At 40.4% G+C, this 12,001-nt stretch overlaps 1 protein-coding gene across 7 annotated transcripts in view; it reads right to left on the minus strand.

Annotated features, from left to right (window-relative positions):
* Window positions 1-191: 191 nt before the first annotated feature.
* osbpl9 (oxysterol binding protein-like 9) overlaps window positions 192-12,001 on the minus strand; it is a 32,148-nt gene continuing 20,338 nt past the window's right edge. For 6 of the 7 annotated variants that reach the window (XM_030434488.1, XM_030434490.1, XM_030434493.1 and 3 more), the window contains 16 exons: window positions 11,699-11,737; window positions 8,396-8,489; window positions 7,075-7,179; window positions 6,295-6,454; window positions 5,933-6,045; window positions 5,308-5,426; window positions 5,055-5,140; window positions 4,767-4,947; window positions 3,971-4,055; window positions 3,646-3,756; window positions 3,480-3,543; window positions 3,247-3,387; window positions 3,069-3,147; window positions 2,795-2,886; window positions 2,526-2,661; window positions 192-2,294 (listed from right to left, as the gene is read on the minus strand). In XM_030434488.1, coding sequence (XP_030290348.1) covers window positions 2,220-2,294; window positions 2,526-2,661; window positions 2,795-2,886; window positions 3,069-3,147; window positions 3,247-3,387; window positions 3,480-3,543; window positions 3,646-3,756; window positions 3,971-4,055; window positions 4,767-4,947; window positions 5,055-5,140; window positions 5,308-5,426; window positions 5,933-6,045; window positions 6,295-6,454; window positions 7,075-7,179; window positions 8,396-8,489; window positions 11,699-11,737 — 1,680 coding nt within the window. In that variant the 3' untranslated portion in view covers window positions 192-2,219. The remainder of the gene's footprint in view (window positions 2,295-2,525; window positions 2,662-2,794; window positions 2,887-3,068; window positions 3,148-3,246; window positions 3,388-3,479; window positions 3,544-3,645; window positions 3,757-3,970; window positions 4,056-4,766; window positions 4,948-5,054; window positions 5,141-5,307; window positions 5,427-5,932; window positions 6,046-6,294; window positions 6,455-7,074; window positions 7,180-8,395; window positions 8,490-11,698; window positions 11,738-12,001) is intronic. The other variant, XM_030434489.1, reaches the window with a different exon arrangement.

Here is a 12,001-nt window from a genome sequence, read left to right on the forward strand (position 1 = left end):
GTTTATTTGGGGACTGTCTCCAAAAACAAAGTTTGTGTAACTAATCGACGCAGAAAACTTTAGTCGTTCTGTTCTGTGAGCCGTTGTCAATGAAATTGAAGGATGCCTGGTACATGTTGGCTGGGGAGGGCAATATGGGCCTAATATCACCCATGCTCATCTGAAATAACCATGACAATATCTCGCAGGAATAAACTCAGGGAGATTTAATATTATGCATTGATAAACAGGAAAATCTGATACAATCAACGGTTATGATCCAAATGAAATAAAAAATACATTTTGATTGCTCTCTATCAGGCGATACTGAGTGATACTGATATGTATGGCAAGGCCTCGATTCAATTTACAAAGACATAACATGGAGGAAAAAAAACAGTGTAACAGCTTCAAATTTAGCTTTGACTCTGATTTTTATTTGGCTTGTTCCTAAAGGCCTTTTTGTTATGGAGGCTTTAGAGAAGGATCAAACTTAACATCTGCAACTACAGGCATTGAGATCTTTACCAGGTGTTTCACTTGATATGCATACAGCACCACTTATATGTTTCTCTTCACCACATTCATTGAATATTCATTTAAAATCAAACCAGTTTACTTGTCATTCAGTCCAAATATCTAGAATAGATGATAATCACATCTTAAATGTCAAACACAAAGATAACAAGGGACCCAGATTGAGGGATATTCTTGGGCATTTTCGGGTGAAAATTGTTTATTTCTACATTTCATCCAAATATCATTGCATTCAGATCCAACCTATAGCTGTAAATAAGAATGACGATTGATGGTTCAAAAAAAGCAGAGGTGTACAGTAGGATAAATATTGCCCTCTATGTGGTTATCTTGAAAAACAGTGGACAAAAAACAAAATGAATACAATAAAATTGAACCGGTAGAAAACAGTCTGGACTGTAGCAGCACTCTGAAACAGCAGCGTGTTTCACAGGTCTACTCTGGTTCCTCGTTTTCACTTTCCTCACCCTCTGACAGCACAAGAGTGAAACGTGAAGGTGATCCACTCTGTTACCTGTGGGTTTGGGAAGGAAAGGTATTGTGCGGAACAAAAAGGGGAGCGATTCAGAAAGACAAAAATATGTAAACAATCATTTGTTCATAAATGCCTTCAGGTAACATGGAAACCTCTTCAGAGGGTCGTTTGTTCTCTGCCCAGATCGAAGTCCCTTTAGCCTTTTATCTAAACCTTTTTGGCATAATGGACACCAAACATTGTCCTTTGACAGGTAATGTCAATGATCTCTATATTGCATATATTTCACAAATCTATCAAATCAGTGTGTTCAGATGCTATGGCTTATGCAGGGCTTTTCTTCTGGATAACACTTGAGACACAGAACAGTGTGAAGGACCCAAATAGGTGGCAAAGTCAACTTGAAATGGGAAACAAAACATCAAAAGGGAAAATGGAATGATTCCTAAAGATGTAAAGCCATCAAGTTCATATCCTCAAATATTTTTACACTATTGCAGGAAAGGAAAATAAACAAAAAGAGCATTGAAAATAAAAAAGAATATATATTTATATATCCATCATATGTATATCTATATATAAACAACAGTTACAACTGGTTGCAGGCAAGTGGAGAATTTCTCCCCTGGCCCTTTAAGATTCGTCCATTCCACTATTATAAGGCTGTCAAGACTCGTAGAGGGGGCAGCAGCTTTCTTTCCTCAGTCACCAGATTCCCTGAGATGTAGAGCGCCGTTTTTATTTGTTAAGATTTATCTGATTTGAACACCATCAACCACACATCCCTCGCCCTCCTCCTCCTCCTCCTCCTCCTCCTCCAAAAAACCATTAGTGTAGGGAAACTGCTCTGGCTCGTCCTGTGGAGCTGATGTAGGGTGTGGTCAAGAAGCAGACGGACAGAGTTGGAGGACGTCGAACCCTCCCCGTCTCCACTCTGCGCTGCCGAGTCTCATGTTGGCGGGTGTCAGTGGAGGTGGAAGTGAGATTGCCCAAACAGGGAGAGGAGCTTTACTAATTTTCATGTTACATCTTGCTTTTCCATTCGATTTCATTAATTTCCATATTGTTATTTTACAGTCAAATGCAAAGCTGTGTACATATTCAATCATCAGTCATTCCAAGGCCTGGAAAAGAAGTGGTTTTGCAAAAGAGTTCTTATGAAGACTCTGTTGTGTGTGCATGTATTTATGCATATGTATGTGTGTGTATCAGAGTGCACGCAGTCTTCTCAGTGCCTCTGAGAGGCTAATCTCTTTAATAGGGGCTCGTCGTAGACCCAGCACTCCCCGTCCTCGTGGAATAGCTGCAGAAACACACAAACAAAATGGTGAGTGAGTGATTATTATACTCAAGTATCTGAGAAGACTTTATTAGAGCTTGCAAATAATCAAAACTTGATCATTTGCTTTTGCTGATACAACCCCAGCAAGTTGCATTTAGATTCTTACATTGCAAAAACCTGAATATATATTGCTTTGTATGTAATCTATTATCACGCAGTGTTCAGATGAAGAATATGGGCTGACAGCCTCACCCTGGTCTCCCACTGCTGCTCGTTCTCCTTCCTCTCTCTGGCTTCGGCCCTCTGTTTCTCCTCCAGCCGGTGTTTGGCTTCTGTTGCTGAATCGATGTCTTTCAGCTTCAGGTTCAACGTCACGTCTCTCCACAATCTGGAGAAGAGGTGAGGGTTAAAATACCAAAGACAAAAAAATGTGTTTCTAAGGTGAGGTCCCAAGGAAGTACGTAGAAGGACGGCGTAAAAGGACAGTGAAGGACAGCATAGAAGTCAGTTTAATTTCTCACCTCCGGGACTCATAGTCCAGCTGGTCTTCCAGCTTTCTCACTTTCTTCTTAATGATGCCCAACCGCTTAGTGTCAATGAACACTGTGTTCTCCTGGAAAAACACACAGAACACATTAATTCACGCATGAGCGTATTCCATTGTTTCAAATCGCTTTCCTTTGTCGTTGTTCTCCAGTGCATTGAATGCATATGTTTTATTGTGGATCAACTTATAAATTACTGCTTATTTGTCTTAGGTAAATAACATCTAATATTATTTAAGAAAAGACTCACTCCAGTTGCCCACTTGGCATACATCACTCCGTTCCACTCTCCTTCAATGGAGCAGAAAGACTTCTTGTCATTAGGTGGACTGAAAGAGAAAAAGAAGAGAGTCGTTAAATATTTCATTTAAAAAAAAATCTGTAGTTGAACTGTGATTAAAATGCACAGTGTGGACATTTTCTCTTACAAAATCTCAGCTGTGATCCTGTGCTTTTTCCCTCCGTAGAAGGGTTTGGTGTGGAACACAATGTTAGCGCTGTAGCCCGACTTGGAGCAGGAGATGTTGCACTCCCCGCCCAGCTCCACCCACGGCACAGTCAGAATTGACCTGGACAGACGGACTCAGGGTCAGCATGTCACATTGATGATAATTCAGTAATGACAGGATCACACAAATGAATACCCTAAAAACACACACACCTGCCATATCCGTTGGGGAAGGTGAGGATGTAATGTTCATCGTGCTCCAAACACGACACACAACCTGAAACCAGACGAGCACAAATTATAACATCAACTTGAAGTTGTGACTGAAAAATTTGTAAAAATTCCGATTTTTGAGTGTCTGAAGCAGTGATCTGAGTACCTTGGCCGATATTGTGGACACCTATGGACATGCCTAAGAACTTAGACTTAGTCCAGATATGAGCGTTGAACTGGATCTTCTTACTTAAACACTCTGCGTAGAATGCAGAAACTACAGAAAGAAGAGAGGAAACAATCGAGAGTTGATAGAAAGTGGTCAAATCATCCTCAACATGCAATCAACAGCCTGTATTTGGCTTTATAAGGACACATGATCTGAGTGACTGATGGTTACTTTCCAAAAGCGATCAGTGTTTCGATCCCACATGTCAAAAGTTGGTCACAGTGCTCTGTAATTAATCAAAAGAAGGAAGCTCAACACTCACTGGGTGGGTGGTGAGAGACCTGCTCTGCCACAAAACGCACACTGTTGGCTGAGGACCAGGGAACTGGACCGTCTGTTACCGTCTCCTGGAGGGTTGAAGAGATGAGGGCAGTCAGAACAAACGAGTGCTGGAGCTTCTCCATTTTATACACAATCACATATGGAAGACTACAACATTTTGAAGATTCAAGAATATTAAAACTATTTTGTGTTGTGTTATGTGTTAACACAAAACAGAAATGACCATGAAAGGCAACGCAAAGTTTTTCAATTTAGTGCTCGTTTGTAAAAATGACTGTACTTGCAATTCCAGTCAAATGTATTTGAATAACTAAATGTCACATATATTGTCTCAATGGCTTTCATCATCACCTTTAAATTATTACTTTAAAGGCAACAGCAAAAAATAAAGTTTACAAAATTCTTTACACCCTTACAGCAATTGATGGATACTGTCACTTTGTTTATTTCACAAGCTGTTCTTAAAAACTTTGCTTGTATGTTTTGACCATGATATTTAATGCGTACTATTGCTAAACTCCAGAGAAAGGGACCAACATGAGACAAGTTAAAATGCCAGGGGACAACATACATATATGATGACGCATACTACTAATCTTGATAACATTTAAAATTTAGTGGGCATGTTTGCAACTTGTTTTAAGTGTAACACTAATGTGAGGTGAAAGAAAATCATGTGCTCTGCCATAGCTGGTCCTATTCTATCCACAGACGCTTAATTACAAGATAATAAGTGGTGAGGAACCAGTAATAGTTGCAGAGGCATGTGGTCTCACCGTGTGTGGGAGCGGCTCTTCTGTTTCACAAGGCAGATCCCAGTGGCAGTAGAAGACTTCACCCAGGATAGGGTTGTAAGGTTTCTTGGCCACTGAACCTTTCCTCCCTGCATGGAAAGCTGACAGGTACCACTTTACCACATTTACCATGCGCTCTCGGGGCTCCGGCTGCTCAGCGATACTGGTGGAAGTCACATGACTGAGTTAAACTTATGTGTTCTGACTTTTATGACATTTAAATACATGTGTGACATAGTTGCTTGCACCAATGAGAGAGATGAGCATTACCTTACAAACAAGTCTGGATGTGCAAAGAAGTCCGCGTACATTTCTAACAATGATCTCCTTTCTAAGATGAAGGTAGGCAGGACCACCTGTGAAATATAATGAAGGAGAAAAACTGTAAAACTGGAGCTGCGTGGGTTGTTCAAAAGAAAACAGTGTGCGCAGACAACATTACAGTGAGTAAAAAGATTAAGGAGTGAGGGGAATTTAGACAGAAATATGAGAGAATGGAGTCTAGTATGGAGGGAGTCTTTACCTTTGTGAGGTCCATGCCCAAACGAACTTGAGAGAGAAGGTGCATGATGACGCTCTTGTGCTCCTCCACAGACTCGCCCTCAGGGTCATCATCACGATCATCGTGGCTGTCAAACGGATCTGAAGACAACAGCAGAGGACAAGTCTCACATGGTTGAAAAACGACTGACTTCCCTGCCACTTCATGATTAAACATCTTTTACCATCTGACAAAACTAGAACAAGACTTTATTGAATTGATAGAATCGGAAAAAGTGAAAAATACTCTGATTCCAGATTCTTAAATATGAATATTTTCTGGTGCCTTCACTCCTCTGTGATAGCTAACTGAAATTCTTTGTGTTGTGGACAAAACAAGGCATTTGAGGATGTCATCTTGGGCTCTGTAAAATTTGAGTTCTCACCATTTTCTGACGTTCTATTGGACAAACAACTACTGATTGATGAAGAAAATAACAGAAGAATACATCAATAATGAAAATATTTGCTACTTGCAGCCCTAGACGAAGCCAAATCTTAACCGTGACCTTCAATTTCAGCGAGAAGAGCCCCAGCTTAGAGTTTAATTAAGCACAAAAACAATGGGAAGTAGTTATAATATGTTTGTGTGTGCTGTCCTATTTTACCTGCGTCTGTGGTGCCGTTGGACATAGATGAGTTGAGGGACTCGGTGGTGTCTGGTCGTTTCATAGCTGTTCCTTCATTAGTAAGGGACGAGGCAGCTGGAGGCCCTGAGGGACTGAGGGCAAGAGGAGGAGACAGAGCGAGCGGAAAGGCGGCAGGAAGCAGGAGAGATGAAGAGATAAAGAATGAGTAGGATTTCACAGGCAATTCTGTAACAAACTTCTCTGACTTTACTCCCTCTAAGCGGCATTTTCCCACCTGTCCTGGCAAACGCTACAATTACAGTGTTACTTTCAAGCTGTGAAGCTGTAGCTTCGCTGTATGCAGCGTCGGCAGCAGCGAGGCTGGGTGATACTATACTCACTCTATGCAGTGTTTGGGGGAAGTGCTGCTCTGGTAAAACTCATCAGCGTCGTAGAACTCATCCTCGCTGGAGGAATAGGAGAAGTCTGGCACAGAGTGCGAGGGGATGGGGATGTGAGCCGGGGAGGCGACACCGCTGCTGGGGCCTGAGGGGCCACTCCCTGACAGAGGAAATAAAGAAATAATCAAACATTGTGTGTCATGTCAGTGCCCTCTTGTGTTTTTCTTTTCATTTTATGGATCTAATTCATGAGACTTCTTTATTCACACAGGACACACCTCACAGTCAAATCTACATAATGTTGTTCATTTCTGAGCCTGGTCCAGCAGGTTGTGTAAAGTAACATTAAGCTGTCTTTAACATAGTGATGGCTTCCTCCGCAGAGCGTACTGACAGTACTCTGGAGCTTGCAGCTTTCCTTCTTAATGCATAGCGCAGCATTTTAATACTGCTGCCTCAGCACAGAAGACAAACAGGCATGCACCTCTGCTTTCCTTTGCTTTTGTACTTTATGTTCATGGACAAGGCACTCCAGGTTGGAAAACAACAGTAATAATTAATATTATTATTGATTTTGCTATGTTTGCTTATTACATTAGCCTCATGTTGATTGTAAGTTACAGGCTTTATGCACCCTGTAATATAAGTCAGCAAACTGCAAAAAACGTACAAAAAGTCAAGACAAAATAAAACCATATCTGTGTAATGTTCCTAATATTTAATTTGTGGAATGTGTAATCGAAGCTGATCACTGGCTGCAGGAGTGAAGTGAACGTTCACCTGTGCTGTTGGGAGTTGGGGTCTGCAGACTGCCCATCACTGTGACGACGGGACCAACGGGTAACGTGGAGGGTCGTTGGTCTGATTTACACACCTGAGAAGCGTCTTTAGGGGAAAAGAGAAAGTAGATGAATTAGCACTGAAGCGTCAAAATGAAACCATATCGCATTAAAAACAGCGTCTTAGAGAAAAAAAGATCTAAGATGCTACAGACAGAGACTTCAGCTGTGAGGGGGATTACAGTCTATCAACAGAGCGAAATGAGAACGGCCTACTTTGCATGGCTCATTTCAGTAGCCTTTTTAAACAGTCTAGTCATAGTCAGCTGACCAAAATTGACATGGATTTTTTTCTTCGGTCAAATCTTAGTCATGCGATTACATTTAGTCGATTACTATTCCACTGAGGGAGGGCTGGAGGGATCTGCCTCAACACAGAACAACATTAATAAATCAATTTTCAAACTGAATGAAGTCTGAAAAATGAAATATAGTCCCATTAATATGTGTAATAACCATAATAGATCTAATGCCACTGAAGGCTGCTGTATATTACAGTCAGGAAGCTGACTTGCATCACTTTCCTTCAAACACGGAATAAAACATTAAGCACATATATCAGACACTGATTGACATCAATATTGTCATAGTAGAACCAGGGTTCGTACACATTTTTAAAGGTCAAATTCAAGCACTTTTCAAGCACTTTTAAGGGTCATTTTCAAGATTTTCCAGCACCTTATTGCTGGGGTAAAGTACGTATCTACAGGAATATATATACTCATGGTTTTATTCTTCACTATTTATCACAATTATGTACATTGTATTATGCTGTAAACATCTAAAATTATGTTTCATAATAGCAAAAACTTCAGAAATTAATTATCCAGTCTGATCCCAATTTTGTGAAAGACAGAGTTATAATGTCAAGCACTTTCAAGCACTTAAGCTAAAATCCAAGCACTTTTCAGACCTTGAAAACACAACATTGAAATTCAAGCACTTTCAAGGATTTCAAGCACCCGTACGAACCCTGTAGAACTTGCTTTAGGTTTCATCCCATTGTGCTCAATACCACAGTTAAACATTACACTTCAAATGTTATTGAAGGAGAACATGAACTCTTGTTAAATTTGTCAAAAATTAGACAACAAAAAGCTTTTGTCAGCAAACACTCCAGACAGAATTAACTGTGCTGCGCAGAGCAGATCCATCAGCTGAAGGAGATGAAGGCAGTGTGAACAACAGGGGGAGCTGCTGCCACCCTCTGTGAGGCACCAGCTTGACTGTGTATAAGAAACAGTGAGGATGTGAAGAAGAACCTGTGGGTAGTGTGGTCTGTGTTGGCATCGTGGTGTTGTCTACAGGGGTAGCCAGAGGGGGCTGGTAGATCCCATCCACTGGGTTGATGGTGCTCTGGAGCAAACAAACAAAAACAACATTGCCATCAACAACGAAAACAAACAGACACTTGCTCCAACAATAGCACACCCACGCCACTGCCTGCTTACTAATCTATGATGCTGTTTAACAGATAATAAACCAAAAGAGAATTTAGCCCCAGTTTTGGACTATAAACTATCTATAGTCATTTTGGAAAATATCAAAGAGCCTATTTTAGTGTTGATTTTTGTTATTTTTGCTATATCCAGTTATGTCTTGGAAAGCAATAAAAAAATGGCGAAATCAAATAAAATCTATAACCAAATGTGCTGACTTGAAACACAGATGTCAATGTAACCTCTCATCCTCGACTGGGTACCAATCACAGCCTGTGTATAGAACCTTTTAATAGTATACACTGAAATAAAATATGCACCATCCAGCCTAAGAAGATCAATTTCCTTTCACTTCATTTCCTGGAAAGAGTGCCCCTTCCAGGTCTCATTATTTTGATCAATACGAAAAAACCAACTGCAAGGCTTGAAAACTCAAACACCAGCAGCAGGTTTACACAATAACTAACAGCGCCTCTTTAACTCTGTCTAAAAAGGAGTTAATTAACTCCACAGGGCTGCAGACTAAATCTGTAACATGTTTTGACTCCCTGGCTTGTGATTTCCCTATGGTGAAAACCTGCAGGGACGTTCTTTGCTGCTGAGGCCTGCCCTCACCGGTGCCACCTCAGTCAACATCACATGCCCATGCTTTCAATACAGGCATAAACACACACGAGTATGCATGCAAATAGAAATCAGCCTGTTGGTATGGCCTAATGGGGTCACCGGCACCCGATGACCTGACTGACAGGAACACCAACAACAACACGAGCTAAAACAAAACCACATCGACCCTTTATTCCCCAGCAACTTCCCCTCAGGGCTCTTGGTGGCACTGAAATTAGATCTAGTCAATGTGATGCGTAATATCCTATTACTCAAACTTGACCGGCAGTCTAGATGATTTTTACAGGGTTTTTCTCAGCAAGTTCTGATGGAGTCATTTGAGATCGACATGTACAGGCACAGTGAGTCAGAACATGACCCGACTAAAGGCTGTAAAGGGGAAAATACAGTAGCTCGACAAGAATACCAGAAAGTTAACAACATGCCTGCACAATCCCATGATGCAACACTGTGCATGTTACATAAAGCATAATGATTACAGAGGAAGAGGAGCTGTGAAGTAACATTATGGCTGAAACATTCCTCTTCAGATTTGAATATTACCCTCCCATGGTGTTTGTTCTGTCTGTTTTGTGTTGAGAGGTGTGCCAACAAAATGAAAGTTATGATCAGAGGTAGAAAATACCATGCACAGAAACTTGCTGTGATGTTTCAACTTAAATTTGTCCTCCTGCTCACACTTTCCTCAAGTTTCTTGCCTTCATTCCTTCCTTTCTAGCTCTCCTCTGCCCCATTCTCGCCCTGTCCACGTGCCTCCATGAAAGTAAGGCGAGGGCTACTAATTATAGACAGTTACAGATATATTGGTCTGTCATGGTGGGACCCCGCAAGCGGAAGCGAAAGCAGAAGCAGATGAAGGGAAGACAATTGCAGATAAAAAATGGGTGTAAATGCCATGTCATGATCAATATATTTCTTTTAATGGAGCAGAGGAAGCCTAAACCAATCACTATTTTGACAGATAAACACTGAACAGGCTGAAGGCGATTCCTACACTTTACGGCAATTCCCCCATCTGTGCAGTGCGCTTGGCAAGGTCAATCAAACATGCCGCCTGTTTGTTTTAGTTTTTTTTTTTAGCTCTGTGGTGCATTTATCATTTGCTCCACATTAAAAGACACACATGCAACGTGACATTTAGACCTTCTACAGCTCAAAATGAGATATCTTTAGCACAAAAGCTTAATGCATATAAAATGTGCACAGATAAATGTGTAGACAGAGCTTATGCTGTGCTATTTATACTACGTAATACTGTACTTAATGACTGTGAGATTAAGTCAGCCGTAAGAGGAAATGCCAACCTAGGAGCTGTACGGCCCCCGTGGGATTCTTGATTCGCAGACCGCACTGGAAGTTTTTTTATGAGTTAGTCCATTACCTACAAACCGTTCACATTACATGACCCACATTTTCCCAAAGCATACTGGAGGTTTTCAGATGGATTTTTCACCTGCAATGTACTCACTGGATTTTGGTCAGAGTAGTTTGGTCAAAGCTCTAAGTACACTTTTCATTTGCTCACATTTCTGGGACATTCATTTTCCACCTCTCTGCCTCTAGATAAAAATCTACTTGAGCAAAATCTATATCGCAATATGTAACCGTTTCGAATGGAAGTCTTAATTTTACCCAAACACATCAGAGACTGTACGGACCTCACAACCTTCAAAACACTCAACTTTTTTTTTAAAACTGCTTTTTATGCATAACTTCTGTCTCTTTTTTTGTTTTTAGTGTGTTGTTTTTATTATTCTGCTTTTTAACATGTAAAGTGTCTTTGATTATCCGGAAAAGCGCTATTTAAAATAAATGTATTCTTCTTATTATTAAGATGATATTCACCACATTCTCAAAAGGGATTTTAACCAATGGATCCCTGTAGTATAAGAAATCAATTTAAGAACTGATAGTCAGTCAGTCGGAAAATAATAGTCAGTGATTTAAAGTACATGTGATTTGTAGATAAAGCGAGTAAAAACTGCTGGTAAGACCCTTGACATGAAGACAGGACACCTGCAGAGTCAGCAAAAGTGCTGGGTGGATGGCTTTAGTGCTCGATGGTTCAATAAGCAGGCAGTGTGTACACATAAATCAATGGTGAATTAGTTGACTAATTGATGATGGAAGGGAAGTGCAATACTCTCATATACAGGCATGCAAACACACATACATATTCATCAAAAATGTGTATTTCCTATGTTAAAAGTTTGCACACACATACACATTTTGTATCTTGATGTAGAAAAGAATAGTTCCCAACCACTGCTGAAAGAATCCAAATCTAAGATGAAATCAGCAAATGTTTAACTCTAACAGGAAAGTGGTGGCAGAAATGAGGGAAAGAGCTTCAGAAAGGGCTTATCTCCAAATTAGACGGCATGCACTACAAAGATCTGATTTATCTGATTTTCTACAGTAGAGAGTAAAATAAGCAAGAAGAGAAAGTTAGCAGTTTGAATTCAATTTTCTGTCATGGACGGAGAATGTCAAACTTACTATAAGTCCGTTTGCGTGTTGCTGTTCGTTACTTTGGTCCTTAAAATTTTGAGAAGACAATGTTAGACTACTTAGTGTAGGAAGAGTCATTTCATAAAGCATCCTGAGCAACTGCGGCGTAGACAGCAATGAGATCCATCCCTCTCATCACATGGAGCTGAAAATTCACCAACTTGCCACATGTAGTAATCCTTTCATCACATGGTAAAACACAGACTTCTTTCAGTATCAGTTAATGCCAGGATTACTCATTTGGTGAAACAATCTCCATGATTACTTAACTCATAAATAAGTAGGCTTTTT

The sequence above is a fragment of the Sparus aurata genome, chromosome 11 (genome assembly GCF_900880675.1).
Source record: "Sparus aurata chromosome 11, fSpaAur1.1, whole genome shotgun sequence".
Lineage (NCBI taxonomy): Eukaryota > Metazoa > Chordata > Actinopteri > Spariformes > Sparidae > Sparus > Sparus aurata.